Genomic DNA, 17,275 nt, shown 5'->3' on the forward strand with positions numbered 1-17,275 from the left:
GACGACGTCGCTCTCCATTGGCAGCAGCGCGGACGAGTCATCTAGCCTTTATATATGTCTATGCTTTTTCCCGTCTGTTTCTTCTTCACTCACATTCTCTTTGTAAAGTTAATCTGCAGCTCCATGTTGTTAAACTCTCTCCATCTATTTCGTTCAAAGGTTAGTCCAAGTTTGATATTTGTACGTGTTCAGTTTTCACAACGTTCCTCTGAAAAACATGAAGAAACTTGAGAGAAACGAGGACAAAAGAAGAAACGCAACCATCAACACGTCAGAAACCGAACAGCCAACCATCTGTCACCATTTTATAAACTTTAATGTCTGCAGCATTAAACAAAAAACCTTGAAGATTTCAGAAGTCAGTGCAGTCAGATACGGTTGCTTTTATTTCCCTTATTAAAATGTTTTTATTGATTTAGAAAACAAGAAAATTTGGTTTAGATGATGATAAATGAATGAGGAAATGAGTGTGATGTGGGATACACATCACGATACTTGAATCACGATACAATACGATATTGCGGTATCCCAATTTTGCGGTATATTGCGATATTATACATAATTCGCTGAAAACTGTAAAAGGCTTTAAGCATTTTAAAATCTGAGCTGCACGTACATCAGATTATCGTGTAGTCCATGGGACAAACTAAGTCAAAATAATGCAATTCAAATCATCCATGCTGTGTTATCGTAACTATATAAGCTAAAGTTACAACATATTTATGTACGTTTTTCATATTATTTACATAATGAGATTTTAACAATATTATTGAATCACATGCATAAAATCAAGTTGTACTAGATTTACAACTCGTCTGACACATGATTTCTTCTAAAGCTGATGTTGAGATCCGTGTTGAAGCTGCAGATCTGCAGGTTGGAGAGCAGGAAGAAGAGGGAGGATCATCGGGATCAGATTCCAGGAAGAGGACAGACTTTGGATTTAACCCTTTTATATCAGACATCCGTTTAGGAGTAAATGTCTTTTTACCTTAACTCATATTTAGTCAGAAATAATCATGAAAATGTAATTAAGTTTTCATTTTAGATGGATGAATCATTTTATTGTTTACAATTCTGGAATATTACACTCTCCATATGTAGAAAGAGCGGCAGTGCCCCCTGGTGGTGAGTTATAAAAGCTCAACAGAATCAGAAAAAGGTTTATTGCCAAGTTTGTTAGACACACAAAAGGAATTTGTTGTGGTGATTGGTGCAATACAATACAAATATAAAAGCAAATATATAAGAGAGAAAATGTATAAGCAAAAATTAACAATATGAGTTTTTTAAAGTGCCGGATATGAGTCTATGCAAAAGTGACTTAGGATGTGCGTTAAAGGGGACCTATTATGGCATTTAATGTATATTTTAAACAGGCATTGAATGTCTTAAAAACAATCGAAAGATTGTTTTTTCTACATAAATCCGAAATTCAGCCTCTGGGCCCTGTCTCTAGTTTTACTGCTTCTAACCTTCTCTGTGAGGGATTATGAGGGGGCGGGGTTATGATAATGAGGCTCTGTGCTGATTGGCTGCTTGAATGACGTGTAGCAGGGGAGGGAACAAAGCCTCGCTCCGGGCAGAAGAGCCGGCTGCGTACACAAAGCGTGTCCCATGCGATGCGATCGAACTTGAGTGACAAAATCAATTCCATTGCTTTATTTTTTTTGTATTGGACTGTCCTAACTGGCCGCGAGTTTAACGGTTTCAGTGTGGACAGATAGCGTCCGACGCTCGCATGCAGTAAGACACGGTGTAAACGGATCTTAAAGCCTGAATTACGGTTCTGCGTTAAATCGACGCGTACCCTACGCCGTAGGCTCTGCGTTGGTGAAACGCAGAACCATAAATCAGCCTTTAGTCAACTCGTCTTCACACAGGAAGATTTGATTGAATTCTAAACAGGTACACCACAGTTATTTACTCCGATTCCTCATCATTTCATTTTATTATGTTACAAGACAAATGAATCATGTTAACTGTAAATAAATCAAAACACTGAATTTTCACAAATGGCAACTTTATTGTTAAAAAAAACCAACATAAGTTGTATATAAGTAACATTTATGCACTATTGCTGGCTCAAGGAAGGACCGTGCATCTTCTGAAGGTGTCGTTGAACAGCTTCAGATAATAATGATCTTAACTACGCTGCAGCCGTCTGGACATGTGGTTGGGTGGAGCGGGTCGTCCTCCATCCTGAAGGTCGTGGACTGACCCCAGTCTGAGGAGTCTTTGAGCAGGACACTGAACCCCACACTCTCACCTGATATGACGACTGGGCTACGATGTAGAACATAATTACTACTGTAAATATGCAGTACTGACACTTGAAAATCAAACTTGTCGTCAGTTCAACATTTACTGGAATTTAAACTGAGCAGAGAGAACTTGGAAGCAGGACTGAAGATCACAAAACTGCATCTGGACGAACCAGCAAACTTCAGGAACCGTGTCATCAAGATTCAGGTGTCTGTTCCGGGACTCTCCTGTGTTTCCATGGAGATGCCCTCTGACCCTGAACTCTTCCTCATCATCAGCACCAGCAGCAGGATGGCAGCAACCAGCAGGACGACGGAGCAGAGATGACGTGGACACTGAATGAGCGGAAAGACTCCGCCCTCCAGCTCACGTCCAGCCGGTTGTCCAGACTCAGGTGAGACGCTGCACAGGTGTACTTGTGCTTCCTCTGCAGCTCCTCTTCATCCACCACCAGCGTCTTCCTCAGCTGGTAGAGACCGTTGCCGTTGGGCAGCACCGAGCCAACGGTCATTTCCTCCTCGTCCACGGGTTCACCGTCCCGCAGCAGCGTCAGGTTGATGTGGCGAGGGTAGAAGTCTGTGGCCAGACAGGTGATCTGGGCCCCGCCCCCCCCCCCCCGGCTGTGATAGGAGGCGTAGTCGAGGTCGAACACGACGCATCACCAGGTGCTTGTTGATCTCCAGCAGGTGTTTCAGAGTCCGGGCACAGAAGGGCAGGAAGATGTTTGAGAAGCGCATCTGAAAGTAAATCTGCTCCATGGTGTCCAACTGGAACTCCCAACCATCACCACCGCCGTACAGGAAGTGGGTCGTGTTACACACTACGCTTTCGGCATCATGACCATTCACACCATCCCTGACCATGAGGAAATGATGCTGATCGTCTTCCTGGTCCCCACAAACCACCATCCTCTGTTGAACGTAGATGCCTGGAGAGGTCAGGTTCAGCTGTTTTCTGGCTATGTCCAACCTGATCCTCATATTCTCCATATTGTTCTTCAGCCCATCCAAGGCGAACTGTCCCACGTCAAGCTCCTCCCCTTTCTCACCTCCGGCACCGACCTTCATCACTCTGGTGGTCTCTGAGTCATAGTACCCCACCTGGATGTCGTCCAGCATCAGGACCGCCATGTACTCTGGGAACTGGGTTGGTCCTGAGATGTAGTTGAGCAACACCGACAGCGAGTGCCCGGAGCCTAAAAAAATGCACAGAATTATCGGTAAGACCAGGGGTGAAAGTAAGCTGGATCGGTCCGGAACGGGAATCTGGAAAGAAATATAGACCCGGATCCCACAGGAAGGCGTTTTGAGCAGAGTGGGAGGAGAGAGAAGAGTGGAGAGGACAGATGATCCAGCTGTTATTCCCAGTTTACTGATGCTCACAACACGAGCAGAAACTAATCAAATGTTAACTAGAAGACAAACGTATCCCTTTATCTAACGCTGACAGTTTGTCCCTCAGACGAGCAAACTACACTACAGCAGTGTAACGTTACATTTACACCGCTGTAATGTAACGAGCTGCCCACAGCGCCTCCTGGTGGCAGAACACAGGAATATACAGTGAACACATACAGAACACACCTGTCAAGTCTCCCGTTTAGGTGGGAAACTACCGTATTTCACCCCTCTTTCCCGCTGTCTTCCCGTATTAGTATTTTCCTGTAAATTTCCCGTTTTATAATGTAATAATTTTTAAACCGCAAACTGAATTGTCACTAGTCTCGCCAGAAACTGCCTCTTGCTGCAGCCTGGGGGACAGTTCTCAGATGTTAGTGGCAACAACGGGAACAAACTCAGAACAACAAACCAGAGATGGATGGATGTAACCAGAGAGAGGAGACATTTCTGACAAAAAAGCAAACTTTGTGTAAATATCTCTAAAAAAAACTTTCCTAAAGAGGAACAGGACCATGAACAGTTACGAGTTCTGAAAGTTATTTCAGCTGGAGACACAGAAACGTGCGTCTGTGTCATCAGTCATTGATGGCAGAGAGCCACATGAGTGAAAATGACAAATTAAAATAAAATGTAAATGTTTCACTTGAAGACAATCAATGCATATATAAACTAAAAATGTTTAGAATAAATAAGTGTGCTTTAATTCACTAGTGTTTTCATTTAGGCTCTATTATAGGAATTACAAACGCAGGAATGTCCACAGCATTTCAGTGTCAACAAAGGTAGAACTAGCAGATTCTGAGCTCATAATTGTAGTTTGTAAGTGGTTGACAGGTAGTTATTTTAGATTTCTCATAAATCTGTCTTTAAATGTAATAATACTGGACCTCGGTTGGACTGGCGGGACAGCGGCGGATTATTATTATTATTATTTTAAAATCCAAAACTTGACAGGTATGATACAGAATCGCCATCAAAATGCAGAGAAAGATTTACGACATATTTAAGAGAAAAAGGGAGTCTGACTCCGAAGTTAGAGATGAAGAAAAGAGGGAGGAAGCAGCAGCAGAACCAAAAAGAGGGGCAGGCTATTGACAGAATTAAGGGCCAACTAACTAAATAATATTACACTTTACTGTCTCAGAACACACACATAACATTACACTGGAAATATTAAAATGTTTTTTTTAATGTATTTAGATGGGATAATGCATATTGACACATAAAGCAGTGTAAAAACATACTATTATCTAGCTCTGTGCAGCTCTCATCTAGAACATTACATGTCTATGTGAGAACATCCTTTTTACAGTTAGTCTTACTCTGAATTAGGTAAACAACACTAGTTTTACTTTTTTATAAACTATAAGCATACTATAATTTTAAAATTGTAAAATTGAATTTGTGAAACACAGCTGTTTCCAGCAGTATTTGTTACTGAACTCATCACCAGGTGGAGGAGCAGAAACCCCGACATCAGCTGGAGAACAAACATATTTATTACACTGCTGGTAAAAACCCGACCGTCTGTTTCTGAGTTTTTACTTTCAGTTTTGCAGATGAAAACACACGAAGACCCACGAAGACCCACGCAACAGCAGCGGAACTGATGAGCAGAGTCTGGTTCCTGACGGACGGACAGAGGAGGAGGACGGACGGTTCTGTTGTTTCCTTTCTTTTTCCTCTTCAACAATGTCTAAGGTGAATCATCTGAGAGAGTTTATCGGTCAGCGACTAACAGCAGCTGCTGTAGAAATATTGTCAGTGTTTGAAAAAAGCATCTTGGAGTATGAAGAAGAGCTCGACCGTCAGCGCAGACTGTTGGACCTCGCCTGGAAACCTGAAATCAGACTCCACAGAGTCGGTACGTAACCCTGGAAAGTTGAATGAATGAACACATGAGTATGACTCCTACAAGATCCCTTTGTTTCCAGTTAAAAGCCGTGGTGATGAAGCAAACCAACTAAATGGGAAACTCCCCAGCTCAAGCAGCTGCTGATGTGGGATTCGGAAACATCCCGAACTAACTTGTTGTTCTGTTTACTTGGTGCTGCCTTTCATGCTCCATTCACACTCTGGACCAGACTCATATTTCACACTTTACACTTAATCCTTTATTCTGTAGAAAAGATGCAGATCACAGTCGCTCCGTGTAGATATTTTTTTTAGATTTATTTATTCAGCACAGTATAAAAAACAGAACAAGTAACATACAAATGTAAAAGAGAGATTGGTAATGTGCTCGACTCCGGTCCAGCCGTCATTACGGTCTAATCAGCTGCTCCTAAATGTTCATGTGCTCCTATTTCAGCCTTTACGGTAAATGAATAAATGCGGCTCAGAAACAGAAATATATGAAAATACTGAGTTTGAGATAATGCAGATATGTTTTTTTCATATATTTTTTTCATTACCTTGATTACACCCAAACTTCCACCGTAATATTTACACACTCTTACTGTAAAATATATTTTTTTTACTTCAGGTTCTGTTTTGCAGAGACTATAAAAATGAATTCTCCCATAATTTCACCCAATACCTCATATATCTCTCTTCATAACTACAATTACTACAAGCATGCTTAATTTCAAACAATTTTTCTTTAGAAATATTGAAATATTAAGGTGTAAACTTCAAACACTACTTTTCTACAAAGGTCAGTCGCCTTTGTTGCAGAGACTGTAAAAATGAATTCTAAAACTAAATCAAATATCCACATAGTGTGCTTAAGGATGATTATAAAACAATGAGGCGATTGTGGTGACGGGACTGAGCCTGTGATTCTTTGTGGATTATAAAAGTACAGTGAATGTGAAATTGAGCAGACCTGTAGTGAAAAGGTTGAAGTTCAGATCTTAATATTTCAATATTTGTACAGTAAAATTATTTGAGATTAAGCATACTTGCAGTGATTGTAGTCCTGAAGAGAGGTATATGAGGTATTAGCTGAAATTATAGAATAATTAATTTTTACAGTCTCTGCAACAAAATCAACTGACCTTTGTAGAAAAGTAGTGTTAGAAGTTTACACCTTAATATTTCAATATTTCTACGGTAAAATTGTTTGAAATTAAGCATACTTGTAGTGACTGCAGTTGTGAAGAGAGGTATATGGGGTATTGGGTGAAATTATGGGTGAATTTCATTTTTATAGGCCCTGCAAAACAGAAACTGAAGCAAAAAAAGGCGATTGACTTTTGTAGAAAAGTAAATTGTTTGAAGTTTACACCTTAATATTTCAATAATTGTACAGTATAATTGTTTGAAATTCACTGTGCCTGTAGTGATTCTAGTTCGGAAGAGAGGTATATGAGGCATTGGGTGAAATTAATGGAGAATTCATTTTTATAGTCTCTGCAAAACAGAACCTGAAGCAAAAACGGCGATTGACCGTTATAGAAAAGTAAGATGTTTGAAGTTGAGATCTTAAAAGAAAAGTGTTTCATCCTTTTCTTTTACAGTAATAGCGTGTAAATATTACAGTGGAAGTTTGGGTATATGAAAAAAACATATCTGCATTATCTCAAACTCAGTATTTCATACCTTTCTGTTTCTGAGTCTCATTCATTCATTTACCGTAAAGGCTGAAATAGGAGCACATGAACGTTTAGGAGCGGCTGATTTGACCGTAAATACGAATGACGGCTGGCTGGACCGCAGTAGTGCTCAGTTGAGGCAAAAAGCCCAAGGGGCTTATACGAGGCTTCTGCCTGTAAAATACAGCAAAATATTGTACAAAGATTTAAAATATGCAGAATACATGATTGCAGTCTAAAAACAAAGACAAAGCAAATAAACAGCAGCATGAATAGAATACATGGTATCTACATGATTAAAGAAAAAAAATATCCACAAATATCATTAGGTAATCTGATCAATTAAATGTGTCCTGAGCTTCTGTTTAAAATGATTGAATGAAGTAGAGGTAGACGAGATTGCTGTAGGTGTTCCATAACTGTATCTGATGGAGAACTGACACAAACCAGTACGGAACTTCAGGAGATTTAAATGATTAGCCTGTCTTGTATTAAAATGTTGCATATCACTGTTGAACTGAAAAAAATCTTTAAATGGCAAAGAAAATGAAACTGGCAGGAACAATACTTTGAAAATAAAATTGCAGGTTTGATATGTATTTAACTTAAAGGGAAAGTTCGGTTTTTTACAACCTGGACCTTATTTCTGGCATTTTTTATGGTTGTATACTCACCCAGGCAAGTTTGGTGTCATTTGGAGTCCTTCGGAAGATATTAGGAGTTTTTTGCGAGCCGCTTCTCCATATGATGGTAGCGGATGGGGCACAGCGGGAAACAGACGATGCAGCGTCTAAATAACACATGATTGCCGCGAAACTCTTCATTTCTTTTATGAATCACTAGATCTGCTTCCAGGACCTGCTGTCTACATCCGGAGCTGTGTGTGTAACAAATAAATCAGTTTGTAAACAAGACCTCTGAACTCATGACGTCATCTCTGTGCGCGCACTCTGTCCTCCGTTCAGTGAGCTCTTCAGCCGTATACTCCGGCTCAAAACGGTAAAGACGTCCATCATATTCAAAGTCGTCGTCCACAACCTCAGAATTTGACAAATATTCAGACATGTTTCAAATAACTAACAGTAAACTAACAGCAGCGAACTCCAGCTGTACATGGAGCTGTGTCTGGGATGCGCGCACAGAGATGACGTCATGAGTTCAGAGGTCTTGTTTACAAACTGATTTATTTGTTACACAGACAACCCCGGATGTAGACAACAGGTTCTGGAAGCAGATCTAGTGATTCATAAAAGAAATGAAGAGTTTCGCGGCAATCATGTGTTATTTAGACGCTGCATCGTCTGTGTCCCGCGGTGCCCCCATGCGCTACCGTTATATGGATAAGCGGCTCGCAAAAAAACTCCTAATATCTTCCGAAGGACTCCAAATGACACCAAACACCTCTGGGTGAGTATACGACCATAAAAAATGCCAGAAATAAGGTCCAGGTTGTAAAAAACCGAACTTTCCCTTTAAAGATGGGTAAAATATTGAGTTTTTTGAAAAGAGGGGCAGAATGAGCAGACCAATTACTGTGTATGGCATTCCTGCAGAATCTTTTTTACAACATATGAAGTTTATGAAGATGTGTGTTGTAGGTAGCTCCCCAAATACTATTACACTAAATGAGATATAGGTATATCAAGCTATAATAAAGAGTTGGGAGACAATTTTCATTCACCAAACTACGGAATTTGCCAATAATACCAATAGATTTAGATATTTTTTTACAGACATGGTTGATGTGGTTTTTCCAGCTTAAATTTCATGGATAATTACACCAAGGAAGGTTGTTGATGTAACCTGAGTGAGCGGGTCATCTCCTATAGACAGACCGGTGTTAAATTTACAATATATTTTATTTATTTATTTTTTCCACAATATCTTTATTTGAGTTTTATAGCAGCACAAGACAATCACAGTAAAAACAATCATGTCATGTATAGTCTAGTCATGGCCATGTCTTTTCTTATAGATTAGCTGCCAAATATAGCAACAAAAAAAAACCAGCTTAAAACAAAACAATCACAATAAAAACACACGCCGTGTCTATTACCTGAATTACGGTAATGTGAGGCCGGCCACCATGAGAACGGTAAAGGGAGAAGGGGGCGGGTGAAGCCCCCGTGAGTTGCGATGTGAATGAGACTCCACTGAGCTGTTTAATGCGTAAACAGATGATAAAGACTTTTAAGGATTTGCTTGATGTGTAAAGTGAAATAAAATACAATCAAACTAAGTTTTGCTCCGCTCTATTTAAATAAGCACACGTTAAAGGTTAAAGCCTCGTGATGCGTGCTGCTGCAGCCGACTTCCTGGTTCCCCAAGCGGGTCCGATGACCTGGTTCTCGGCAGCTTTGCGAGCAGAGATTTCTGGGGTCTGTCTCAGGTCAGATCAGCTTCACACTCCGAGATTTGCAGCCAAATCTGTCGGTTACAAACCCGGTACCGGATCCCGACATGCGCGGGTGTGTATTCGCGGCGCGACACACACACAGATTCTCATGTATGTGGTGCTGGACTGGCGCAGCTGATGGACAGAAACCTATGGGGATTTTTAAAAGAAAAACTTTGCATAAGACGTTTCCAGCCGGAGTCATTATAAGGACGAATGAAAAGGGGGGGCTGGATGAAGGGATGATATAGGAGCCAAATAAGGTTGTCATTCACTGTGTGTGTGTGTGGGTGGCGCTGTGTGTTACCTGAGCCACAGGTACGTGTATAAAGGTGATGACGTCACATTGTTTGACAGATGTTTGGCCCGGAAGGGCAAATGGTTTTTGACCGCTGTGGCGCTAAAGTTACACTTCATGCTTTGTCTGATCAACATTAATCAAGACGCAATAAATATTGTTTTAATCGCATCAGAAGAAAGCGTCCTGGCTCGTCCGTCACCGCCGGGGAAAGTGGGCAGCAGCAGCCAAGCGCGTCGACCAGATCCCGGTCAAACATTCTCAGTAGCCAAGCACTGGGCTTGGCTCCTACAGATGATGATCAAGAAGCTGATTCCAGGTCTGGAAATTCGGACTGGCGCAGCTGAATCAGCGGAGCTCGTGTCGGATACAAACCCCGGTACCGGCTCCCCGACAGCGCGTGTGTGAGCGGGTCCAGCGCGGCGGAGCGGAGGAGGACCAGCGCGGCGGTCCCGGGACGCGGGACCCGGGACCGCCGCGGGACCAGCGCGGGGCGGGGGGGGGGGCGGACCGGGACCGGGACCGGGACCGGGACCCGGTCCAGCACGAGGGAGCAGACGGGGAGCGGACCCGGTCCAGCGCGGGGGGGAGCGGGACCGGGGACCCGGGACCGCCGCGGTCGGGATCCGCAGCACAACGGGGTATGAAAAGTTTATTTAGTCTTGTGCTTGGCTGCCACGCTGATGGACAGAAACTGCCGGCTATGGTGATTTTTAAAAGAAAGGCGTTGCCTAAACAGACTTTTCCAGCCAGAGTGAAATGAAAAGGGCTGGATGGATGAGGAGATGATCGGGTGGCTGAGACAGGTTTATGTGCAGCGCCCCGGTGGTTTTTTTTAACTCTTTAATGCAGAAACAGAATATGAACCTTTGAAGGGTTTGATTGATGTGAAAAGTGAAATAAAATATCAAACTAAGTTTTGCTTCCGCTCTGTTTTTAGCGCGTGTGTGTTCTGCAGCGCGCGTGTGTGCAGCTCCGTCTACAGAGACGGCGCCTTTTGGGTCGGTGCGCCGTATGTGTGTTTTAAAACCAAAAATGACACACAAAACTGAGGGTGCGCCTTTCCACACAGTGCGCCATATGGTCGCGAAAATACGGTAATGGATTGTGAAATAATAGTAATAATAATGATACGCTACGCGCTTTAAAAGTAACAGAGAAAAAATAAATACATACATACATACATACATACATACATACATACATACATACATACATACATACATACATACATACATACATACATATAAACAAACATACACACCATACCCACAGTTAGTGATCATTTTGGTTTTCTGTTAAGTCTGAGATCTTGACATATTCAATACAGGGCTTCCATGTACCTTCAAATACATGCTGTTTGGCTTTCAGAATATAAGTATTTCTTTCCAACGGTAGGGTTGATAACATTTGTCTTAACCATTGACTGGTACTTGGTTAATGGCTTCTTTTCCATAGTAGTGCAATACATTTTTTGGCATTTAAAAAGCTTAAATCTATAATTGCTTTTTCATATTTACTGAAGTTATGTTTCTCTGGATAAAGGCCCAGCAGGAAAAGTTTAGGATCCAATGATATTGATTTGGAAATTATCTTTTCGATGATGACTCTTATCTCTTCCCAGAATTTAATAATTATTCTACACTGCCAAAGGCAGTGAAATAGTGTTCCTCTATCTTCTGTACATTTTGTGCATATGTCTGGTATATTTGGGTCATATCTATTCAAATCCATCGGTGTCAGATACATCCGCATTAACCATTTATATTGTATTATTCTAAGGCGTGCATTTATGGATCCAGAATGAGCGTTGGCACATGCGGCTTCCCACTCTTCCTTGGTAATATCTGTTTGGATGTTTTCCTTCCAGGCCCTTAGCTTATATGTTGAGTTCTCGCTTGAAAATGATATCATCAAATTGTAGATGTCTGATATTGCACCCTTTCTCAGACAATTCTTTGTTACAATTTTTTCTAGTTCTGTGCTACAGGGTTTAGAAAGTAGATTGCTTTGATTTATTTTAACATCATTTATAAGCTGAAGGTAGTTGAAGAAATGTTTTCTATTAAGATTATATTTAGCTACTAGTTCTTCAAAGGACATCATATCATCTGAGTTTGTTGTGTATAGATTTTTAATTGTTTTTAGTCCCTTAGTTAACCACAATTTGAATGTTTCATCTGCCCTGCCTAAATTGCGATAGTGATTGTGGTTCGTTTAAGTATTTCTTCACTTCATACCAAATCTTTATCATTTGTTTAACAATTTGATTTTTAGTTTGTTTACAAAGCTTTTGTACACTGTCTGAATAAATATATGAAGGAAGAGATAGATTTAAGCCACAAGATTCCATTTCAGCCCAGTGGGGGGCATTATCCATTGAAAAATAAAACATAATAGACCTCAGTTGTGCAGCCCAGTAATACCATATCAAGTTCGGACATTTTAGACCCCCCCGGTCATATGGTAAGTACAATAAAGACAAGCGTATTCTCGCCCTACGGTTGTTCCATAGAAAACCAACAAATAATGTTTTGACTTTTGAGAATAAATCTGTAGGTGGTGGTAATGGGATGTTCTGGAATAAATAAAGCAACTTTGGCAAAATATTCATTTTTAAAATATTAACTTTGCCCATTATGGATACTGGTAACGACATCCACCTGTCGATTGACTCACTAACTTCTGCCATTAAAGGTTCATAGTTGGCACTTGCTACCTGTTCTAACCCGGGTACAATGCGTATTCCCAAATATTTAAATTGGTCCACAACATTGAACTGAATTGCTTCAGCTATTGGATTTTTCCTCTCATTTGAATTAAGTAGTAATATAGAGGATTTGGTATGATTCACTTTATACCCTGAGATATCGCCAAACGCTCTTATCAGCTGTATCAGAGCTGGGATTGATTTCCTTAAACAGGACATAAATAAGATTACATCGTCCGTGTAAAGGGCAATTGTGTGCTCTACTGGTCCTACTTTAATTCCGCAAAACTGTGGATGAGAACGTTTTGCTATAGTAAACGGTTCTATTGCTAATGTGAATAACAAGGGTGAGAGAGGGCAGCCCTGTCGACATCCTTTGTTAACATTTATTGGTTTTGAAATATTTCTGTTCGTAGAATTTCTGCTGTAGAGTTATTGTATATGACCTGCACCCATTTAATAAAGATATTTCCACAACCAAATCTTTCTAAAACATTGAAAAGATAAGGCCATTAGACCCTATCAAAGGCCTTTTCGGCATCTAGTGATAATAGGGCTGTATCTGGTTTATCTTTTTTTATAGTGAATGATATTCAGTATTCTTCTGACATTATGGAAACCTTGTCTTCCTGATATGAATCCATTTTGGTCCTTATTTACAATTTTTGGCAGAATTCTCTGTAATCTAATTTCTAGAAGCTTACATAATATTTTAAGGTCCGAGTTTAGGAGGCTTATTGGTCTCAGATTTTCACACTTATTATGGGTTTTGCCTGGTTTTGGCAGTAAAATAATTAGAGCTTTATTCATCGAAGATGGAAGATTGCCACTCCGAAATGCCTCGAGAAACATTTCTAAATGGGGTGTTAGCAATATTTTTTTAAATGCTTTGTACAAGTCAATCGGGAGACCATCTGGTCCTGCTCTTTTTCCTGATTTCAAATTATCTATGGCGTTACAGATTTCTTCTTTGGTAATATCTGTATTTAAATCTTGTTTATATTCATCTGGGGTACAAGGAATAGGTAATCCATCTAAAAATCTATTTTGTACATTAATAGAGTTAGTTGTACCATATAATCTTTTAATAATAATCTCTGAAAGCATCATTTATTTCTGTAGGGTTCACCACAACATTCCCGTTGGATGTTATTGTTGTAATAGCTGTTCTGGTCTCTAATTGTTTTATTTGCCATGCTAATAGTTTTCCAGATGTATCACCTTGTTCATAGAATGACTGTTTTAATCTTAGAAGACTAGATGCGGCTCTAAAAGCAGATTGTTTGTCATATTCAGACCTCAGAATTAGTAATTATTTTTCCAGTTGAGAGTTGTTTTTTTCATAAACTTTTTCTTGAAGAGTTTTCTTTTTTTTTGCCAAATGTAATCTCTCTTCTTGTGCCTTTTTTTGACTTTGAACCCGTATAGCTTATTATATGTCCTCTGAGAAAGGCTTTAAATGCTTCCCACCTTATACATGCTGTTGTCTGTGTAGTGTTAGTTTTGAAGAACTACTCTATTTGTTTTCCTATGTACTTTACAAAATTCTTCATCTTGTAAGCACTTATGCTGAAAGCACCATCTAGGTGGGCCAATTGGCAATTTTGAGGTCATTGGGTATTATTCCAGTTTCTAGAGATTTGGTGAAAATATGGGTCAAAGGCTTAGCAATTGAATGTCTAGTTTTCATCATTAAGTTAGATCTGACCTCATCATGACCAGCAGCTGAGTCTTTCAGGCACATAATTATGTCAAAGATTTCCTTCTCTGTAGGAGGCTTGAAGCTCTGAATAGAAGGATGGGAACCTGTCAGAAACTCAGATGGAGACCCGGCTATAGGAGTTATCCTTTCTGAAAGAACTGTACCAATATTAACAAAATAATTGTTAAAAACATATGCAATGTCAGATGGGTCAGAGTAGACTCGATTGTACAAGATTGGCTGTAGAATTATTCATATTTAGAAGCTGGTTAATGACTCCCCAGGTAGTTTTTATGTTATTAGAAGCCTCATTGAATTTGTCGGAAAAGTACTTTTTCTTGGCAATTCTAACAAGATGATTATAATTGTTACGAAATGTCTTATAATTTGCTTTATTAATTGGGGATGGATTACTGATGAATTTCTTATACAATCTATTCTTAGCTTTCAGAGACTTGTGGAGATCTGGTGTAAACCAGGGTTTTCTAAATGCAGAGACCTGGTTTGCTTTTTTGCTGACAAGAGGAAAGCACCTGTTGAATACAGAGTTGAAAGACTTGAATAATGACTGATATGCTTGTTCAACATCATCATGGGTGTATCCATCATCCCATAGGATGTCATCAACCTGCATCTCAAACCGGTCAACATTTATTTTGTTATACACTCTATACCTTAGAACTAGAACTTGTAAGATGTGAGAGGACACTGGCAAAAAACACGACGGTTGGAGGATGCTCATATAGGTGTTCATATGCAGTACTTGTATTTAGATCGTTATATATGACGCGGAAGAAGCCATTTCTAGAACAACAACTTTATTCTTCAACTGTCTCGATAACAACGCAGTAACACAAGAGTACAGTCACAGTGCCGCCTAATGGTCACACAGAGTAATGCACTTGTTTTCAAATATATACAACATAGATGAAGGGGAAGACCGAAGGTTCAGGACAAAGTTTAAACCTCACAAATACAACCAAACAATCAACACTGGGAAGCACTTTTGACTTGTTAAAATCCTATCTTTTTGTCCCTTTTTGTAATTCCAGAACTCCCACAAGAAAATGTTTGTAAGGTGGAGGAGGACGGGGTTTTCAGTGACCAGCACCTGGATAACCTGGAGAGGAGCTGCAGCCCGGACCAGGGGGAACCAGGGCATCCACAGACTACAGAACTGGAGGAAGACTCCAGCGGTCAGGAGATGAAACGCAAGGACGTAGAGGTGGATGTCTCATTGGTCAATGTCGCTGATGTGAAAGTTGAAAATGGTGAACCGGGACCAAACTGTGACCAGCTGCTGTTGCACACTTCTCCTGAAGCTCAAAACAAAGATGAGGAAGGGACTGAAAGTTTACGCTCAGACTCCAGTAAAACTGCAGATCCGGAGCCAATGAGACGACACGGTGAACACGAAGATGCTGCTGTCCCGTCAGACAGCAACTGTAAATCAAAGCTGGACAGGACCCACACGGGGAAGAAGGCGTTTTCTTTTAGCACTTGCAGGGAAGATTTCAGTAAAAGTTGTAATTTAATGGATCACATGAAGATACACACTGGCGAAAGGCCGTACCTGTGCAACACCTGCGACAAAACCTTTACTACATTATCAAATCTTAAACGGCACATATACACGCACACGGGCGAGAAGCCCTACATCTGCAAAACATGTGGAAAAAGTTACAGGCAACGTTCCCACCTGGTGGGTCACTCGAGGACCCACACTGGCGAAAAGCCATACCTGTGCAACACCTGCGGAAAATCGTTTGGACACGCATCACTTCTTAAAAATCACATATACACGCACACAGGCGAGAAGCCCTACATCTGCAAAACATGTGGAAAAAGTTACAGGCTACGTTCCACCCTGGTGGTTCACTCGAGGACCCACACCGGCGAAAGGCCGTACCTGTGCAACACCTGCGGAAAAACCTTTACTGAATCATCAGCCCTTAAACGGCACATAACCACGCACACGGGCGATAATCTATATTTGTGCAAGACGTGCAACAAAGGTTTTAGCCGCAGAATTGATTTGCTGAGACACATGACATATCACCCGGAGGAGAAGTCTGGTGACTCGTGACAAATGAATTTCATGTTGTCGTCCTCCGGGGGCAGCTGTCCACTCCTGTCTGGCCTACAGAAGACTGGTGACTTCTGGTGACCACAGAAGAAGAACCCGCAGAAGTCCAACCACCACCTCCTGCGGCTGATGAGCCTAATCCCCTCCCCACAAGGGTTGCAGGTTCAACCCGGATTTATACTTCTCCGTCAACTTGAAATTTGTTGCTGTTGGTAACTTGCTGTCTCCAGGGTGCAAATAAAGAGCTGTTAGTATGTGCTGATTTTTCTTTAAATGTGACAGTTTATTTTGTTCATCTACAAAGCCTCTCTCACACGTCCTTTTTCCCATCCGTTTCTTCTTCACTCACATTCTCTTTGTAAAGTTAATCTGCTGCTCCATGTTATTAAACTCTCTCCATCTACTCCGTGCAGAGGTTATATATTGTGATGTTATACATAGTTCTCTGAAAACTGTAAAAGGCTTTATGCATTTTAAAATCTGAGATGCACCTACATCAAATTATCGTGATAATTCATGGGACAAACTAAGTCAAAACAATGTAATTCAAATGATCCATGCTGTGTTATTGTAACTATATGTTACAACATATTTGTGTACGTTTTTCATATTATTGAAATATGAAATTAACAATATTATTGAATCACATGTATAAAATCAAGTTGTGCTAGATTTACAACTCTTCTGACACATGATTTCTTCTAAAGCTGATGTTGAGATCCGTGTTGAAGCTGCAGATCTGCAGGTTGGAGAGCAGGAAGAAGAGGGAGGATCATCGGGATCAGATTCCAGGAAGAGGACACACTTTGGATTTAACCCTTTTATATCAGACATCCGTTTAGGAGTAAATGTCTTTTTACCTCAACTCATATTTAGTCAGAAA

At 40.6% G+C, this 17,275-nt stretch overlaps 2 protein-coding genes and 1 pseudogene across 2 annotated transcripts in view; 2 read left to right on the top strand and 1 right to left on the bottom strand.

Moving 5' to 3' along the window:
* LOC133440438 (zinc finger protein 391-like) overlaps positions 1 to 17,275 on the top strand; it is a 133,437-nt gene that overhangs the window by 92,510 nt on the left and 23,652 nt on the right. The window lies entirely within an intron of this gene.
* LOC133440683 (hereditary hemochromatosis protein homolog) lies at positions 2,540 to 3,395 on the bottom strand (annotated as a pseudogene).
* LOC133441183 (zinc finger and SCAN domain-containing protein 2-like) lies at positions 15,364 to 16,731 on the top strand. The gene has a single exon (XM_061718583.1). The coding sequence runs from the start codon at positions 15,511 to 15,513 to the stop codon at positions 16,390 to 16,392; it is 882 nt and encodes a 293-aa protein (XP_061574567.1). The 5' UTR covers positions 15,364 to 15,510; the 3' UTR covers positions 16,393 to 16,731.

Source organism: Cololabis saira, chromosome 3 (genome assembly GCF_033807715.1).
Source record: "Cololabis saira isolate AMF1-May2022 chromosome 3, fColSai1.1, whole genome shotgun sequence".
In the NCBI taxonomy this organism is placed as follows: Eukaryota; Metazoa; Chordata; class Actinopteri; order Beloniformes; family Belonidae; genus Cololabis; species Cololabis saira.

Coding starts and splice junctions, on each gene's coding strand:
- LOC133441183 (XM_061718583.1), top strand. CDS start 15,511: ATGAAACGCAAGGACGTAGAGGTGGATGTCTCATTGGTCAATGTCGCT.